Consider the following 16,240-nt stretch of genomic DNA (forward strand, 5'->3'; position numbering starts at 1 on the left):
GTGTGTGTGTGTGTGTGAACCATTTGCAGTGCTTTAGCAGGGCATTGTAGCGTGCAGTGCAGGAGTGAGCAGATGCGGCCCAGGCCAGTACAGCCCCAGTACCCTGGTAATCCCTGCATTTTCAGGAGCCCTGGCCCGTACTTGATGAGCTTGAGCAAGAAAAAGGTTGCACTCTCTCATCTGTTTCTCTCTCTCTCTCTCTCTCTCTCTCTCTCTCTCTCTCTCTCTCTCTTTCTCTCTCTCACTCTCTCTTTCTGTCTCCCTCTTTTTGGCTCTCACTCTTTTATTCCCCTTCTTTTTCTCATGCCCCCCCTCCTCCCCATCCCCTGGAGCCACTTTGCGAATGAATGGATACCAAGTGTTTACTCAGCAACTCTGCCTGTGACCTGTCCCTCCATATTTCTCTGGATTTCATCAAAAAGAGGAAGAGAACCTCCAGACCAACTACTATCTGAGACCACCAGAGACTTTTGGTGTACAACTGGAAATTGGGGACCACTCATCCCTACAATTGTGACTTCAAATACACCTGTATTCAACTAATTCTGCATTTATGGAAACACACTAATTCTATGATTAGCCTCTGTCACAAACACAACAGTTGTTTGGTCTTTTTTTAATGCTTTCAGGGACATTTTGACACATACACATTTACAACACTATAGTAATGGGTTTAAATCTCTAATAGAAGTGAAAATGAAATGTTTATTTCAAAGTGAAGAATGAAACCTGCCTTGGCTTTACAAAACACAGTTCTAACTTACTAATAACTTAGAAATACTATAAGTTTGTTGTTTGGGTTACCAATTTCTTTTTTTAAATGGCTGGTGTGACAGCAAGCCTGAGCTATTGCTAAGTTGAAATATGTATAATAAGGATAAAATTGCCTTTTTGTTTTTTTTATTACAATTTTTATTTTTATTTAAACACACAAAACATACAATTTGCAACATGAACATATCCCCCCACCCTTCGTCATCACCACACACCCAAAGAAACCCAAGAAAACAAAATGACACCAAAACCAAAACCATACAACAAAGTAATAACAAAATAGACAATAATATAAACGTTATGTATAAATGACAACATATGGATAAATGACATATGTATAAGTGACAACACCACGAGCCCATCATACACGTCTCTCCCCAGCACAAAGCTTCTTAGGAGCCTTCCAGAAAGCTCAAATACTTTCCCCATTTTCTAATGTAGACATCCAATCTGGCAAACCGTTTGTGTGACATCTTTTCAAATGCCTCCACCCTAGCCATCTTACAGGCCCACCTGAATTGATGGCACCCATTCAATCCTCTATCCTCTTAAAGTGCTCATATTATGCTTTTTGGCTTTTTCCCTTTCCTTTATTTTGTTATATATCTTTTTTGTGCATGTTATAGGTTTTACAAAGTGAAAAAGCACAAAGTCCACCCCAAATGGACTTACCATCTCCAACAGAAAACACTGTTCACAAACTGCTCCAAACAGCTCTATTGTAGTCCAGCCTTTACTTCCGTGACAAACGTTCATCACTTTGTAACACACGTTATAATGCTCGCCTAGCTGCTAGCATGGCACTCCCTCATACACTGCTTCTTAATGGCTAGTTGTCCTTACCTAGCTACTGCGCATGTGCGTCTCCCAACAAAGATTGAACAGAAGTGAGATGCTTCACTCGGTAGCTAAAACAGAGAGCTCAACACACAGGGTGAAAAGAGGAGTTGCAGCAATGTACAACAAAAATATGGTGTTTTTTGAAAATACAATTATGAACCTGAAAATGAGCATAATATGAGCACTTTAAAAGAATCATTCAATCAATCATTAAACTAGTTTGGACCCAGCTTCTTATGTGCCTATCTATTCTGTTTAAGATTAATCTATCTCTTAGAACCAATAATCTTGGGCTGAATGGAACCTAGGTCCCTGCAATCCGACATAGGTTATCACGTATCCCAGTCCAAAATTCCTGGACCTTATCACAGGACCATAGGACATGAAGTAATTGGCCATCCTCTGTCTCACATTTCCAACAATTTGGTGTGTCTTTCAAACCAAGTCTAAACAATCTGGAGGAAGTCCAATAGATGCAATGCATAATCTTGAACTGGATGAGGCGCACACTCATATCGCGTGACATAGTTTTAATATTCCTACAGATTCTGTCCCACTCCTCATCATCCAGGGTAATACTCAGATCCCTTTCCCATGTCTTTTTGAGGGCTGACCAGGCTCTATCCCCCAGGTTCTGCATAAGCATTGAACAATCCCCAGAAGCCTTATGACATTTTCCATATTTCAACAACACCTTATCTAAACATTCTGGTGTATTCGGGCTGAAAAACTGGATCCAAAAATCCCCACTAATAGATGGCGAAGTTGCAAATATCTTAAAAATTGAGACTTAGGAATTCCAAATTGCTGTACCACATCCTCAATGGATTTCAATATGCCACCGAGATACAGATCCCCCAGTGTGACAATTTCCTTTTCCAACCAATCCCTCCAAAAAAGGGGAGAGCTGCCAATACATAACATTTGGATTACACCAAATACTTGATGAGGTATTAAATATGGATTCAGTTCAAACAGCCGGGCCACTTTGGTCCAACCGACGTTTAAGTGAGAGATTCAAAATGTGCCTTTTTGGAGTGAAGCAAGAAACTTGTGCATTACAAAACCAAAGCATTTTCTGAAGGATGGAAGGCTGCCTCAGTCCTTGGCTGAGGCAGGCTAACAGAACGAGGACTATAACTTGTAAATGTCAATTTCTTTCTCCAAAATATAAATCAAGGTATCAGCAGGATTTCTTTATAGGATATCTTTATAAACAGTACATATTCGTGTTTGGGTGTATAGAGCAACAACAACAAAAATCTACAAATTGTTAAATGTTATCCATTCTAATATGCCAAAACAGCATATTTAGGCTAACTTGTTTTGGGCATTGTCTTAAATGATATTGATATTCTGGATTCTATGGTCAGGTTAACAATATAATTCGGGCTACAATTACAAAACAGGAACCACTGCCTCCAAGATAGACAAATGAAACCTAATTGTTTGGAACCACAATACCCTAAGATACAATTTTTATCATCGGACTGCCTGTAACCACGCTGTTGTTTGATCCACCATTAAAAAGAAAGTGCATTGTAAGGCTTTCTCTTAGCTGTTGCATAAGAGGATACCCAACCAGGCCCATCAGTGAAATAGCAGAAATATGGCATTTTCAATCCTATTTCCTTTTAATGAATAGGTCTTAATGTTGCCAATGTCGCAGGTCAGCAGCATCATCATGGTCAATGATGATGACAATATCAGCCATTTTGAAATTATTGTAATACACGGTGGAGCTGAATCAAGGTGTTATTGTATAAAAAAAAAAAACATATTGGTACTAGAATGTACAGTGTCTGTGACAAGTGTATAGGGAGCGTAGAGATGCAGAGAGGTATAGGGAGGCTCTGGTGGGGTGGTGGAGTGGGTTTAGGAGGAGAGGGGATTAGCAAGAGGCCGCAGGCCCCGAGGCAGAGGGCCCGTTTCCTGGCCTGAGCCCCTGTTTGTCCTGCCTGACCTGGCAGCTCTGGGGGCAGATCCTGCTTGGATACAGCCCCGCTCCCACGCCTGTCTGAAGCTGTTAGACACTGGCTGTGAGTAGCTAGCTGGGCTTAGTGTTGTCTGAGCTGCGGCTGGGTCGGGAGGGGTCCTATCATATGTGGGGGGGGGGAACGGTTTGCCAGCTACTTTGTGTTGGTGGGTCTAGGGTGACAAGGAAGAAGGCATCCAGTAATACAGTGGGTAGTTATGATTAATGACTTTGGTGGGATTATTGCCACCATCATATTTGTTTATATCAGGAATGTTTGCCATGTTGTCTTAAGTATTGTAAAGGTCATCAGTATAAATGGGTTACAAGTTAAAGGAAAAACCATCATAAAGTTGTTTGACTAATATTATAAAGATATTCAGTGTTTTGTTGATGGTGGTGGAAACACTGTCGAACTATCTGGTCCAAACTCTCCCAAAAGTGTTTAATTAAGTTGAGATATGGCGATTGTGAAGGCCATTGCTATATAATTCACATAATTTGTATACTTATCAACAATTCAGTGACCCCCTAATGCCACTCAGGTGTACCTTTAATTTGTTTCCCATCTGTACATCCCCCACCCAGTTTATTAAACGTGCATGTAGCATGATGACATGATCTGTCTGCCTTGCTGGGCGCATTCCAGACATCGTATCATTCACAACAGTTTGCAGCACCTCTCCCCATGCTGTTAAAAGTGATGGCAGCAGGTCACCTCCCTGTGTATCTTCCCTTTTGTAATTAACGTCAACCCTCTATTTGCCTAAATAATCAATTAGAAGCACCATCACATGCTTGTGTTTAAAGGGTGTTGTGTGCATGAACTGTGTTTTTACTTAAAGATCCATAAGATAACACTTCTTCTCTCTGGCCGGGGGACTGTTTGATTATCACTCTCCAAAAATGAAAATGAAATAAGGGGATATTTACTTTTCTTCCCCAAAAGCTTTGATAACTCAATTGCTTGTTTTCAGTGGCTTGTTATTATTTTTCAATTGGTGGATTGGCTGTTGGGTTTGGAGTAGCACAGAGCAGCTCTGTGAGTGTTGTTTCTGCCCTGGATATACACAGAGCTGTCAGTGAAAGCAGCTAGAGAACAGTGGACACAGAGAGATAGAAGGGGTCATCAGTAAATCTCGGTTAGTGCCTCAAACACTAATAATGTGTGGTGTTTGACATATCAATAAGTTATATGATCTAGACTACCTAACTGGGCCATATATCTTACCATGGACATTGAGCTGGCAAAAGGCCTTTCCAAAATAAGTATTTTTTAGTAGCTTAACTAAATCCTAAAATCCTTTTTTGAAAACTGCCATCTAGAACACTAATTATCCTAACAATGTAACATGAAAACATACCTCAAACTCCATAACTGTGAGATCTTCCATCAGAGTCAGAGGAATAATTAAACTGTTCTTTTGGGTTTTGTCCTCCTGCCTCCATCGTCACTGGCGAGCCAGTGGCGTCATTCCTGCCTCGCTTTATAAAACTGTCAACGCCTTCCTCTCACCTGGACTGACACACACCACCCCAAACACCAGTGCAGGACAGGGGCTATTTTTGGCCAGAGCAGGAGATCAGTAGGCTAAACTACGCACCTAACTTGTTTCTTTCACGGGCTTTTTCCCCAGCTGATAATTTCAACAAAAAGAAGACCATCACATAGTTTTTTTTATGAATCTGGCAAATTATTCTTACTTCTCTGGCATGTGCAACATGACCGCTGAGACGCAGCACTCGCCTGCCGAGGCAAGTCCTATACAAGTCATGTCTCCGAGTGTGAGCCTGGACTCGCCGCTGGCTCCGCCGCCTCTGATGCTGCAGGCCCGGTCAAAGGAAAATGTTTTGATCAAGTCTGAGCCTCGGGGAACAAGTCCAAACACGGAGGATGGAGCCGCTCTGGGGCAGACTGAGGAGCACCTGCCCACCGGGAGCCGCCGGAGGAAGAGGCCCGTCCAGAGGGGGAAACCTCCCTACAGCTACATCGCTCTCATCGCCATGGCCATTGCCAACTCTCCCGAGAGAAAGCTCACCCTGGGGGGCATTTATAAGTTCATCATGGAGCGTTTTCCTTTCTACAGGGAGAACTCGAAGAAGTGGCAAAACTCCATCCGCCACAACCTCACCCTCAACGACTGTTTTGTCAAGATCCCCCGGGAGCCCGGCAGACCGGGTAAAGGCAACTACTGGACTTTAGACCCCGCCGCTGAGGACATGTTTGACAACGGGAGCTTTCTGAGGAGAAGGAAAAGATTCAAGCGCACAGATGTGAGCACCTACCCCGGCTACATGCAAAGCTCCAGCGCGTTCACCCCAACCCCAATGGGCAGGCCCTCGTACCCGAACACCCTGTACGCTGGGATAGGGTCCGGGTATGGCTCCCAGCTGACTGCCACATCCCCACATCCGGCCATGCTGCATCACTACCAGACCTCCGCCGGGGCCGGTCAAGGACAGCCGCGCATGTTCAGCATCGACAACATCATCAACCAGCAGACAGTGCAGAGCGGCCAGGGGGGAGACCTCAACTCCCAGGCGCTTGGTTTGGGCCTGGGCCTGGGAGGAGGTGACCTGGGCTCCATGACCTCCAACTGCTCGGTCACCGGCACCGACCCGTCTGCGTGCTTCCAGACCCAGACTGGCAACCCCTCGGCGAACATGCTGAACAGAAACAGCGGAAACCTCTCATCCAACCTGGCCGCCGGGTACCCGTACTCCTCCTCCTCGGCCTCTCCTCCAAACCTGCCCACCATGACCCAGTCCGGTTTCTCTCCGGGGAACTCTCAAGTGTACTGCTCTGGCAACCGGCTGTCCCTGCCGGCCTTGCGCCCGGGCTCCTGCGCCGAGCACACGGAGCAGCTGCTGGGCCTCTCCAGTCCAATGAACTCCTACAACAACACCTACATGAGACAAGCCAACTTTGCGTCAGGATTAGAGCGGTATCTGTGAGGCATTATTTGCAAAAAAAAAATATCCTAAGTAATTATAGGCCACTAAATAGTCCCATGTTAGATGAATATGCCCTCAATGAGTCCATAATAGATGGATATAGGTCTGGTATAATAACATAAAAATACTATTATTGGGATATTAGAGCCGAATATAAGGCCTCTATTTCAAAATGTCGTAAGTGGCCTAATTATGTCACTTATTAAACGATGAATTTATAAGTTCCTGTAAGGATTTCGGTGATTTATATTTGCCAGGATCAGACAAAGATGAGCCGCACACAAAAAGACCGAGCCTCATGATAAAACATTCCTATTTTAAAAGCCATTTAGATCCGTTTGACACATTCCATGACTGTTTAATGTATTTTACTGTGCCACATTTCATTCATATTTCCTGTGTTTTAGAGTTAGCTTTTACACGTGTTTGTTAGTATATTTGAATTAAAGTCAGCAGTTTTTCATGTAAATAGTTTGTTGATGTATAAAAACTTTATTAAAAGAGTGTTATCATTGCTGACGACAGGTCGCCTGAAATAAATTCATTTTTACAATAAAAAATAAATGTGGTCTTTATTCTCGATAATTCTCTTTGTGAGTGAAAAACATTGGAGTTTATCTTATATGGCTTTAGTGTAACTGCAGGTTACATGTACGTATGATATCTATCAATCAGTGAAACCGTTTTTTATTAATTACAGTCAAAAGGATAACATGAGTGTCTTCATTAACAAAAATATTGTATCATATATTATTGTTACGCTATTATTTTTATATTCAAGACAAAACCGTCTCAAAATTGCTTCAAAAAGTAAGACTTGAGACATGTTTACATTTCCTTTTTAGAAAATATTTTTATCTTCCACCAAGTTAAACATACAATTTGAAGCATTGATTTGATTTAATTTAAAAGCCTAAATGGTAAAAACAATAAGAACAAATGTAGTAGGCTACATTAGACACAATGAATAAATAAACAATTAGATTAACAAGAAACAGATTAGTCCTCATCATCACATAATGAATTAAGTTGTTAAAAAAATGAAATACAGATCACAGGAAAGCACGCTTATTAAACAAATACATTGACTGAACTAGTCATAACCACTCAAAGTGTACTAATAAAGCACATGTTCTTATTTATTCAGCTACATAGGCCGTATAGTCAAAACAGAACTGAAAACACTTTCACAGTTTGGTCTAGAGTCTCTGCATCTTCAACATCTCTAGAGAAATAATCTTCATCACAATTTCACTTGCAGGTTGTTTTTTCTCATAATTAAGTCCTTTATCTTTAATTCCATTTAATAATAATGATCATTTTAATGAAAATGCTTTATTGGTAGCTGTGAAATGGATGTTTATCTGTCAGTTTTATGTTACAAACAATATTTTTTGATTCAAAGGTGTGGATGCACATGTAAGATATGCCCCTTTTAATCCTTTTTCAGTATTTGAAAAATAACAAATCAACTCATTGTTCACTCGTTATCATCAACAATATCAACAACTAGTTGTTATTCCGATTTTAATTAGCATTTTAATTAGTTTTCTCTGTTGAAGCAATGTAACCAATTTATCAGATTTTGGAAAAAAGTATTTCCCAAGTAATCTAAGGTCATATAGAAATGTAGAAATAAAATGGAATAGTTGGTGTTGGTGACAGAAAAGTCTTTTGTAGTCAACTGGGACAATTTTCAGAATGGAAAGATAGCGATACAAAAAAATATATGTATTTATTCAATCAATAATAATAAAAAAGCTCTGAGTTTGTTTTTGCTTAGGGTATGTATGCTTAAAGCTATCAATTATGGCTATATTCATTTGTCTGTGTGTTACTTCCTGGTCTGATATTGAGGCCCTGAGACAGTGCATCTAAACTGCACTCAAACTATTGATGCATCAAAGGGGCGGATGTATACAATTTCTGTGGCGGCCCATATTACAATCAGTACCAACATTAGGATTGTAATATATTCAAACTCCTATAGAGTCTGCAGCTATACTGTTCCTCCTGTTGCAGTAAACCCAACACATAGTTGTTCTCAGGGCCACCTGGTGGGTCAATCTGACCATGCACATGATCAAACATTAGGATGAAGCAGGTAGAACTTGTAAGTACAAACTAGACTGGTTGTTTGGTTTGATGAATAGGACAGCATCTTAAATTCCTAACAGCAAGCCCCATTGCCTTTGATCATCTACATCCACATATTACATGCCCTGGGAGCATTACTGATATTTCAAAGCAGTTTGTCAGCATAGTCAAAATTCAAAGAGCAGGCCTGCTCATAACCTCATTACTTGTGTGTAACACAACAACTGTTTGTTCAGTTCTGAATGAACAAACAGTTGGAACGGAAGGAATCAAACAGGTTCAACGTTTCCACCACTAGGTGGAAGCAAAAGCCAGATGTTCAGCCTGTGGGATCATCCTCCCTCTTCATCAAGGATTTCTTTGTTTATGAGTTTGTTGTGATTATGATTTATTTGCTCAACAGTCAACAATGAAACCACTGCTAAAGTAAGCAGATAATAATTCCCTGTGTCCCAAATGCTATTTACAATCAAGTGCACTGATGAAAGCGTTTCTGACTATTCAACATTGATACAAAGAGGCAGTTTGCACAGTATTTGAGATATCATTAAGAAGCTGATAAAACGTTGGCTCTACATCAGCTTTTTGTTTCTCATACAGAATTTCTTTTTGTATTTTAATGACAATGCAGTCGCTAAGAATTATGAGGGGCTGGCTTCACAACTGTACATTACTATTTACATTTCTGAACAGCTGAACATGTTCATGCAACAAAACTCACTGTGTTGGAAATATCTCTCTGTGATGTCATATCTGAAAGACACCAAGCATGCATACAGCAATTTCAAAAAGCAAGTTTTCTTCCTGCAACTCAAAGCTGCTCCTGTGTAGGTTATATATCCATTCTTGGCTTCACATATGTCAGGAGTTTTTGAACATTGTGCTCCAGTTGTCACTTGTTGCCTTTCAGATTTCAGTTTCAGATGATGTTATTTACTATAGGCTAGTAAATGAGTCGCCGGATCTGAAATGTGACACTGTTTTAATTCAGTATCACAGTTTAGTCTGCTCCCTTCAGTGGTGGAATGTAACTAAGTACATTTACTCAAGCAGTACAAATTTTAGGTAGCCTACTTGTACTTGAGTCTTGTTTTTTCATGCCACTTTCTACTTCTACTCCACTACATATTTCCCAGGGAAATATTGTACTTTATACTCCACTACAATATTTGCCAGGTTTAGTTAGACTTACAAATTAAGAGTTTTACCCAAAAAACACATAATGAGTTTATAAAATATGATGTTTTGTAATAAATGAAACTATCCAACAGTTTATACAAGTACAGCTGAAACAATCAATTAGTTGATTGACAGAAAACCAATTATTTTAATGTATCTATTTTGATAATTGTTGCTTTGCAAAAATGTGAGGATTTGCTGCGTTCCCTTTGAATAATTTAATATACCATTGTGAAACCATTACAATCCGAACAATCAATCGATTAATGGAGAAACTACTCAGCAGATGAAGCTATAATGAAAATAATCATTAGCTGCAGTCCGATATAAAATAGTTCAAAATGAGCTCCACCAAACAGTAAAATCCTGCTTTTACATTAATACGTGAGTATTAATATTCTAATGATATAATATATCTGATATCAGTTACAGGGGACATTTGTCTGTGTTGAGGATACTTTTACTTTTAATACTTTAAGTACATTTTCCTGATTATATACGTATTTCTACTCAAGCAACATTGTGAATACAGGCTTTTACTTGTAACAGAGTATATTTGTACAGTGTGGTATTAGTACTTTTACTTAAGTAAAGGATCTGAGTACTTCCTCAACCACTTGAAGTCAAGTAGACCCTTATGTGTTTCATTAAACCTCCTGTTGTAATAATGCTGATCTCACAATCTGTCTGACAGCCAAATGCAAATATAAGTATATACGTATATATTTATATGTATATCTATAAGTATTGTAATGTAGGCTACATGAATACACACAATTAGTCCTACTTTGTACTCTTTTTTTTTTTTATTTAATAAGACAATATTTCCGTATTACATGGGGCTACTGCGTGCATTAACAAATAACTGCTAGTTGACTTGACTTTGAACTTAATTTGCCCCTCTCTCAAAATAGGCTCAGATCTCAACAGCCTTCAGTTTGTCAGTTGTATTATGTTTATAGCACACAACACTGGCGTTTACTGTCCTCTCGACAGCCGACAGTGTTAGAATGTAATTGGTATGACTTTGGCAACAGCAGAGGGCGCTTCAACCCCACAAACTGTAATGATGAGAAACCTCTCCATTCGGATCATAAGAACCACAACCCCACTGAACCTTTGGAAACTTGAAGAACCTGAAATAAACAGCGCACGTCTTGTATTAAATGTAACCGAACTAATTCGATAAAATCGATCAAATAATGCATTTTCAGCCAAATGTCATAACAAAATGAAATATGTGCAGGTACGCTGTGGAAGCTATGTAATAATAAAAGGAGCTGTAGATGAAAACAGGCATATACGTTTACACTTTCTTACACAAAACATGTGTATATATTTTTGTAATCTTTTATTTATTGATATTAGATCTTTCCAATACAGTAGGCTATAAATCAACACGTCTATAGACAGTGTGAGAGATCAAATAAATAAATAACGTGACAGTGTTTTCATCCCATGGCTCCAAAACCGGCGAATCCAATTCAAATAAAAAAATAAAAATATAATATAGGGCATGAGGCGTGGAGAAATGTGTGGGCAGCTGCCACGCAGGTCTCAGTGCGTCTATTTCAGATTTTAAAAGGCTTGTGACGGACAGGTCAGACGAGAGGACCCACGGCTCGGTCAGGGCGAACTGTAGATGGTATTGCTTGACCTGCACTTGATTCCTCAGTGGTACCGTCTTTTCTTTCAATAAAGAACATGAATGCAGACTTACAAAAGCAAACAAACAATACAGATATATTGTAGTCGAGATGAGTTGTTACCTGATAAGCCGGAAAAAAAAATATGACAATCTGTTGTTTGTCCTCTAAGATGAATGGGGTGCTGATATAAATGCATTACAAGAACTGGGTGTTTCTGCAGCGTAATGAACTGGAATGTCAGCCCTGCACACATTACAGACACATTACACATTGTCATCTGCTGCTGGCCTTTCACTCCTGACGAAGACGAATTGGAGCAGGTTGCAGCTGACTGCGCCACTGTGTAGCATACCTCCTGTGTGAATTATGCAGAAAATGCAGATGGGTAGTATTGTGACTTCTTGACAAGGAAAACACAAAACCCGTGAGAAGTGATGATGGAATTAGGCGACTGGCCAAAACCTTTGAGGGGGAATTCAATACGGCCTAAATCAGCCAATTTATGAGGGGACAGAATAAAGAGCTCCGTTTGTATAAGCTGTTTATTTAACACCGTCAATACAAACTGAGAAAACAGATCAAAAGTCTCAGGTCAGACGAAACATGTGATATAATAATTAGAATGGCAAATGAATAGAGTGGTAATATGCCTATAGTGACATCCTAATATTTATTATAAAATTCATTTTTATTTGACAGATTATGGACGCAAATTATAGCCTGCCATTTCTGAATTTAACAAATTGCCTTTGAAAAGGAACGGAAATCCAATTGACTAATAATAATAAAAATACATAATATATATATAATAATAAAATATAGACGAATGTACCATTGACGATTTGCATGTGGACTTTTACATGTAGGCCTATTTGCACGTTACACGATTTACTTTTAGGATTTGCCCTTCCACCACACTCATTATCTTTTTCTTCTGAGCTTTAATATTTTTCAGACATTTGTATAACTACTGTATAGCTACTTTTAACCATATTATAAGCACATGGGAGATTTGTTTTGATTTTTAAAAAATGCATTTAGATGATTGTCTAATTATTAATAGCTCATCTTGCTTGTGTTTGTAGACTATTTTATAAATATTCTAATCATCATCGCAACACATCTTACTCCTCTCGCCTTACACTGCAAACACTGTCCATTTAATTCCATTTAACCGTTCAGAAATTAAATCGCAATATTGAATTATTTAATAAGACATTTCGTAGTTTTCAACATTTTTTAATCCATATTAATTTTTCCCTAATACATTGTCAATATAGTAGGCCTATTGATAAAGAATATAATGATGGAGAACTTCAACTAATAGCTAAATGAAAATCTTTAATTATTAAAATAAGTTTATATGTATATAGGAACAACTGGTATTACACACATAAAAGCTATTACACGTTCGTTAGTTCTTTGTTTTTGTTTTTAACGAAATGTTTTTAAGAATAAAGAGCAGATCTAAATTGACTTGCAATTTCGTCCAGTTCCTGGTAACAGTGACTCAAACACCACGTGACCAGCGTGCTTCTATAAATACCTTTTGAGAGCTGAGGAGGATATTGTGACAGTCTGGCTGGATACCTACCCAACCCTGCGCGTAAAAAGATATTTTGGAAAGATACTTGGATAGCCAAAAGTAGCTTTTTAAAGGAGCTACAGTATAAACTGACCACAGACAGAAACAATCGCATCTCAAGAAAACACAAGTCCAGACTTTTGCAAGATCTGATCATCTTTGACTGTTTTTTTAACGCCTGAAAACCAGACGTTTTCTGCTCGATGAGAACCTCGCACGGCCCTGCTTGACCCGCCTCGGACGACCAGGACTCGCCAAATCCACAGGTCAAATAGTTATTCATCTTTTCAATAGATTCTAGCTATGTGTGCATTCAGTAGTTTGAGATAAAGCTGCAGCAAAAGTCTGGTGTGGTTGTAAGGGGGAGAGGGAGAGTGTGTGCCAGCTCTCGCTCAGTAGCCTTACCGGACTAGAGGAGGAGGAACTCTGGGAGAGAGGGGGAAGAGAAGCGGCGTCTCCGAGGATGACTTTAGGGACGGATATGTCCGACAGCTCTGCATTGTCCGAAGATGTGGACATCGATGTGGTTGGGGGTGACATATCCGTTGGAAAGGATGGGAAGTACATTCACCACGACTTTAACTTGGACAATGACTCGGACGATAATTACTCCCAGAACGCGGCCGAGAGGGTTTCCTCTCCCGGGCTCAGCAGCTCCGACTGCCCGTCAGACCAGATGGGGTCCACCGCAGAGGTCGGGACCGGGATCGGGGAGAAATCCAGAAAAAATGCTCTTGTGAAGCCACCGTACTCTTACATCGCTCTGATCACCATGTCCATTCTGCAGAGCCCCAAGAAACGTCTCACTCTCAGTGAGATCTGCGAGTTCATCAGCAACAGATTCCCTTACTACCGGGAGAAATTCCCCGCGTGGCAAAACTCCATTCGCCACAATCTTTCCTTAAACGACTGCTTCGTGAAAATCCCACGAGAGCCTGGCAACCCCGGAAAGGGCAACTACTGGACCCTCGACCCGGATTCCGCAGACATGTTCGACAACGGCAGCTTCTTGCGCAGGAGGAAGCGCTTCAAGAGGCACCAAACTAATGAAATCCTCAGGGAGTCTGGTGGCTTTCTACCCGGGTTTGGATACGGCCCGTATGGATACAACTATGGACTTCAGCTACAGAACTTCCACGCAGCCCACAACCCGTATCACCCACACCACACAGGTGGTTCATTCCCATTCCCTAACGCCCCCTGCACCTTGCCCTCATCAGCCTCCATATTCCCTGCACCGCATCACCTTCCCTCCCTTTTAGGGGCCGATTTAAGAAAGCCTTTTTACCCTCAACTAAGCCCGTCTCTGCCGCCTCTCAAGACGGACTCCAGCACCCCGAGTCGGCCTTCGTTCTCCATTGACAATATCATTGGTGCGGCCAACTCCACCGCTTCTTCCTACAGCGCGCAGCCGGGCAGCCAGGCTCAGATCCTGGCAATACTGACCCCAGCACTGGCCTCTGCTTCCAATCATATGAACCTATCACAGGACAGCATATTACAACCCGGGCCACAGGGACAGACTTTTTCCAGCAAAACCCCGAATATAAACACTTGTCCTTTCTAAAAAAAAAAAAAAAAAGAAAGAAGGCAAGAATGAAAATCTTTTATTAAAACGCCAATTGTGGCGTCGTCCTATGTGAAGGTAGGCTGTGCATTCTTGGTGAAATAAGAGTGTTTTGGCTCTCCCTACTCCCTAACAATGTAAGAGGAGACAAATGTTTATTTATGGTTTGTAAATATGTGTATAATATTGAGAGACAAAAGCAAGAGAAACTCGGAGAAGGATCTTTTAAAAACAATGCTGGCCTGCAATCTGGCATGTGGCCTCCATTTGTCAATGGGAGAAAAAGATCCTTACTTTACTTAAGTTAAAATGTGTCACCCATGGCTACGGGGATGTTTTCCGACTTTTTAAAATATAAATTACAAATTTTATTATGATTTTGTATTGTTTTTATTTTGTGCATCGTGAGAAAATGGCACTGTTGTTGTTGACATAGGCTGACAGAGACGGCAAACTCAGGTTTTACTTAGAAAGCACATGGAGACAAAGGGGGGTTTGTGACACAAAAATAACCATTTCCCACTATCACTCCCTCCTCCCCTGAGGCTCCTCTACATGGTGAATTGTGACAATATCATGTCATGTTCTTGGTGGACACGTAGCTATGCTATGTGGTTTTGGTATAAAAGAGCGCATTACCTCTCTCAACCTTTTAATTGTTGTTCGTTCCTATCTATTTCACAATTTCCTCTGTAGAAACATACAGTATGTCATGTGTTGCCAATAGAGAGAGACACCTAAATGTTCATAGGTCATTTTTTGTTGTTGTAATGACAAGAATAATAAATGTTTGTGAATTTGAAAAAAAAAAAAAATCAACAAATCGTTAATTTCTTTTATTGCATGGAAAGTTGATGCGTTAGAGTTCCCAAAAGAAGGGTCTATAAAATAAACTAAACAGCAGCACGCGAGTTTAAATTAAATGTATGCATGCTGCTTTTGCACAAAAAAAATTTAACTTACAAATGAAAGTCCAACGTTTTCTTTCTTCTGGTTTTAAATTTAGTTTCATGTGTTTACTTTTATTAGGCTATTATTATGTGTCTAAATGTGTGTCAGCAAAAGAAGATTTTAATATTCCATTTTTAGGCTATAGGCCTAACTATTTGCTCATTAAGGTAACATTTTAATATGTATTCTGGTTCTACTCATTCAGGTTCTAAATATAGCCTAATGAATTCATGTGTAGACACTCACCAATGACAACAAGGTGATCGGACTAAATAGATCAGTCTCTTAGTAATGCAGTTGATTAAGAAATTATTAAAATATTTCAAACGTGACTTGATGTATATAACAGTCGTGAATAGCACGCAACAGTGGGCAAGTATTCCTCTTGTGTGGCTCTTGCTCGCTTGTAAAGGACCATTTTCTAGCAAGTTACAAAGGCCCTAAATGAATGGGGACGTTAGCGGGCCTCGGCGGTCTGTAATTGAAAGTGAACAAGGCTATACCCACGGTCTTTTGGGCTTTCGTTGCTAATTTGTAGCAGCATTTTTCATCAGGCTGCTAATCCACCATAATGCGGCTTTTTGGCCGTTTGTTGATGTTGTCAGTGTGGACCCCTGGCCCAAGGGAGTGAATGTGCGCCCAGCGAGCGGTCCCCTGTGAGACCAGCC

At 40.2% G+C, this 16,240-nt stretch overlaps 2 protein-coding genes across 2 annotated transcripts; both read left to right on the forward strand.

Annotated features, from left to right (window-relative positions):
* The first annotated feature begins 4,374 nt into the window (after positions 1 to 4,374).
* Positions 4,375 to 7,069, forward strand: foxe3 (forkhead box E3). Its single transcript, XM_031306995.2, has one exon. The coding sequence runs from the start codon at positions 5,270 to 5,272 to the stop codon at positions 6,542 to 6,544; it is 1,275 nt and encodes a 424-aa protein (XP_031162855.1). The 5' UTR covers positions 4,375 to 5,269; the 3' UTR covers positions 6,545 to 7,069.
* Positions 7,070 to 13,038: 5,969 nt separating this feature from the next.
* Positions 13,039 to 14,847, forward strand: foxd2 (forkhead box D2). Its single transcript, XM_031307488.2, has one exon. The coding sequence runs from the start codon at positions 13,518 to 13,520 to the stop codon at positions 14,619 to 14,621; it is 1,104 nt and encodes a 367-aa protein (XP_031163348.1). The 5' UTR covers positions 13,039 to 13,517; the 3' UTR covers positions 14,622 to 14,847.
* Positions 14,848 to 16,240: the final 1,393 nt, after the last annotated feature.

The sequence above is a fragment of the Sander lucioperca genome, chromosome 11 (assembly GCF_008315115.2).
Source record: "Sander lucioperca isolate FBNREF2018 chromosome 11, SLUC_FBN_1.2, whole genome shotgun sequence".
NCBI lineage: Eukaryota > Metazoa > Chordata > Actinopteri > Perciformes > Percidae > Sander > Sander lucioperca.

What these genes read in the sequence shown, in the direction of transcription:
- foxe3 (XM_031306995.2), top strand. Translation starts at nt 5,270, where the DNA reads ATGAATCTGGCAAATTATTCTTACTTCTCTGGCATGTGCAACATGACC.
- foxd2 (XM_031307488.2), top strand. Translation starts at nt 13,518, where the DNA reads ATGACTTTAGGGACGGATATGTCCGACAGCTCTGCATTGTCCGAAGAT.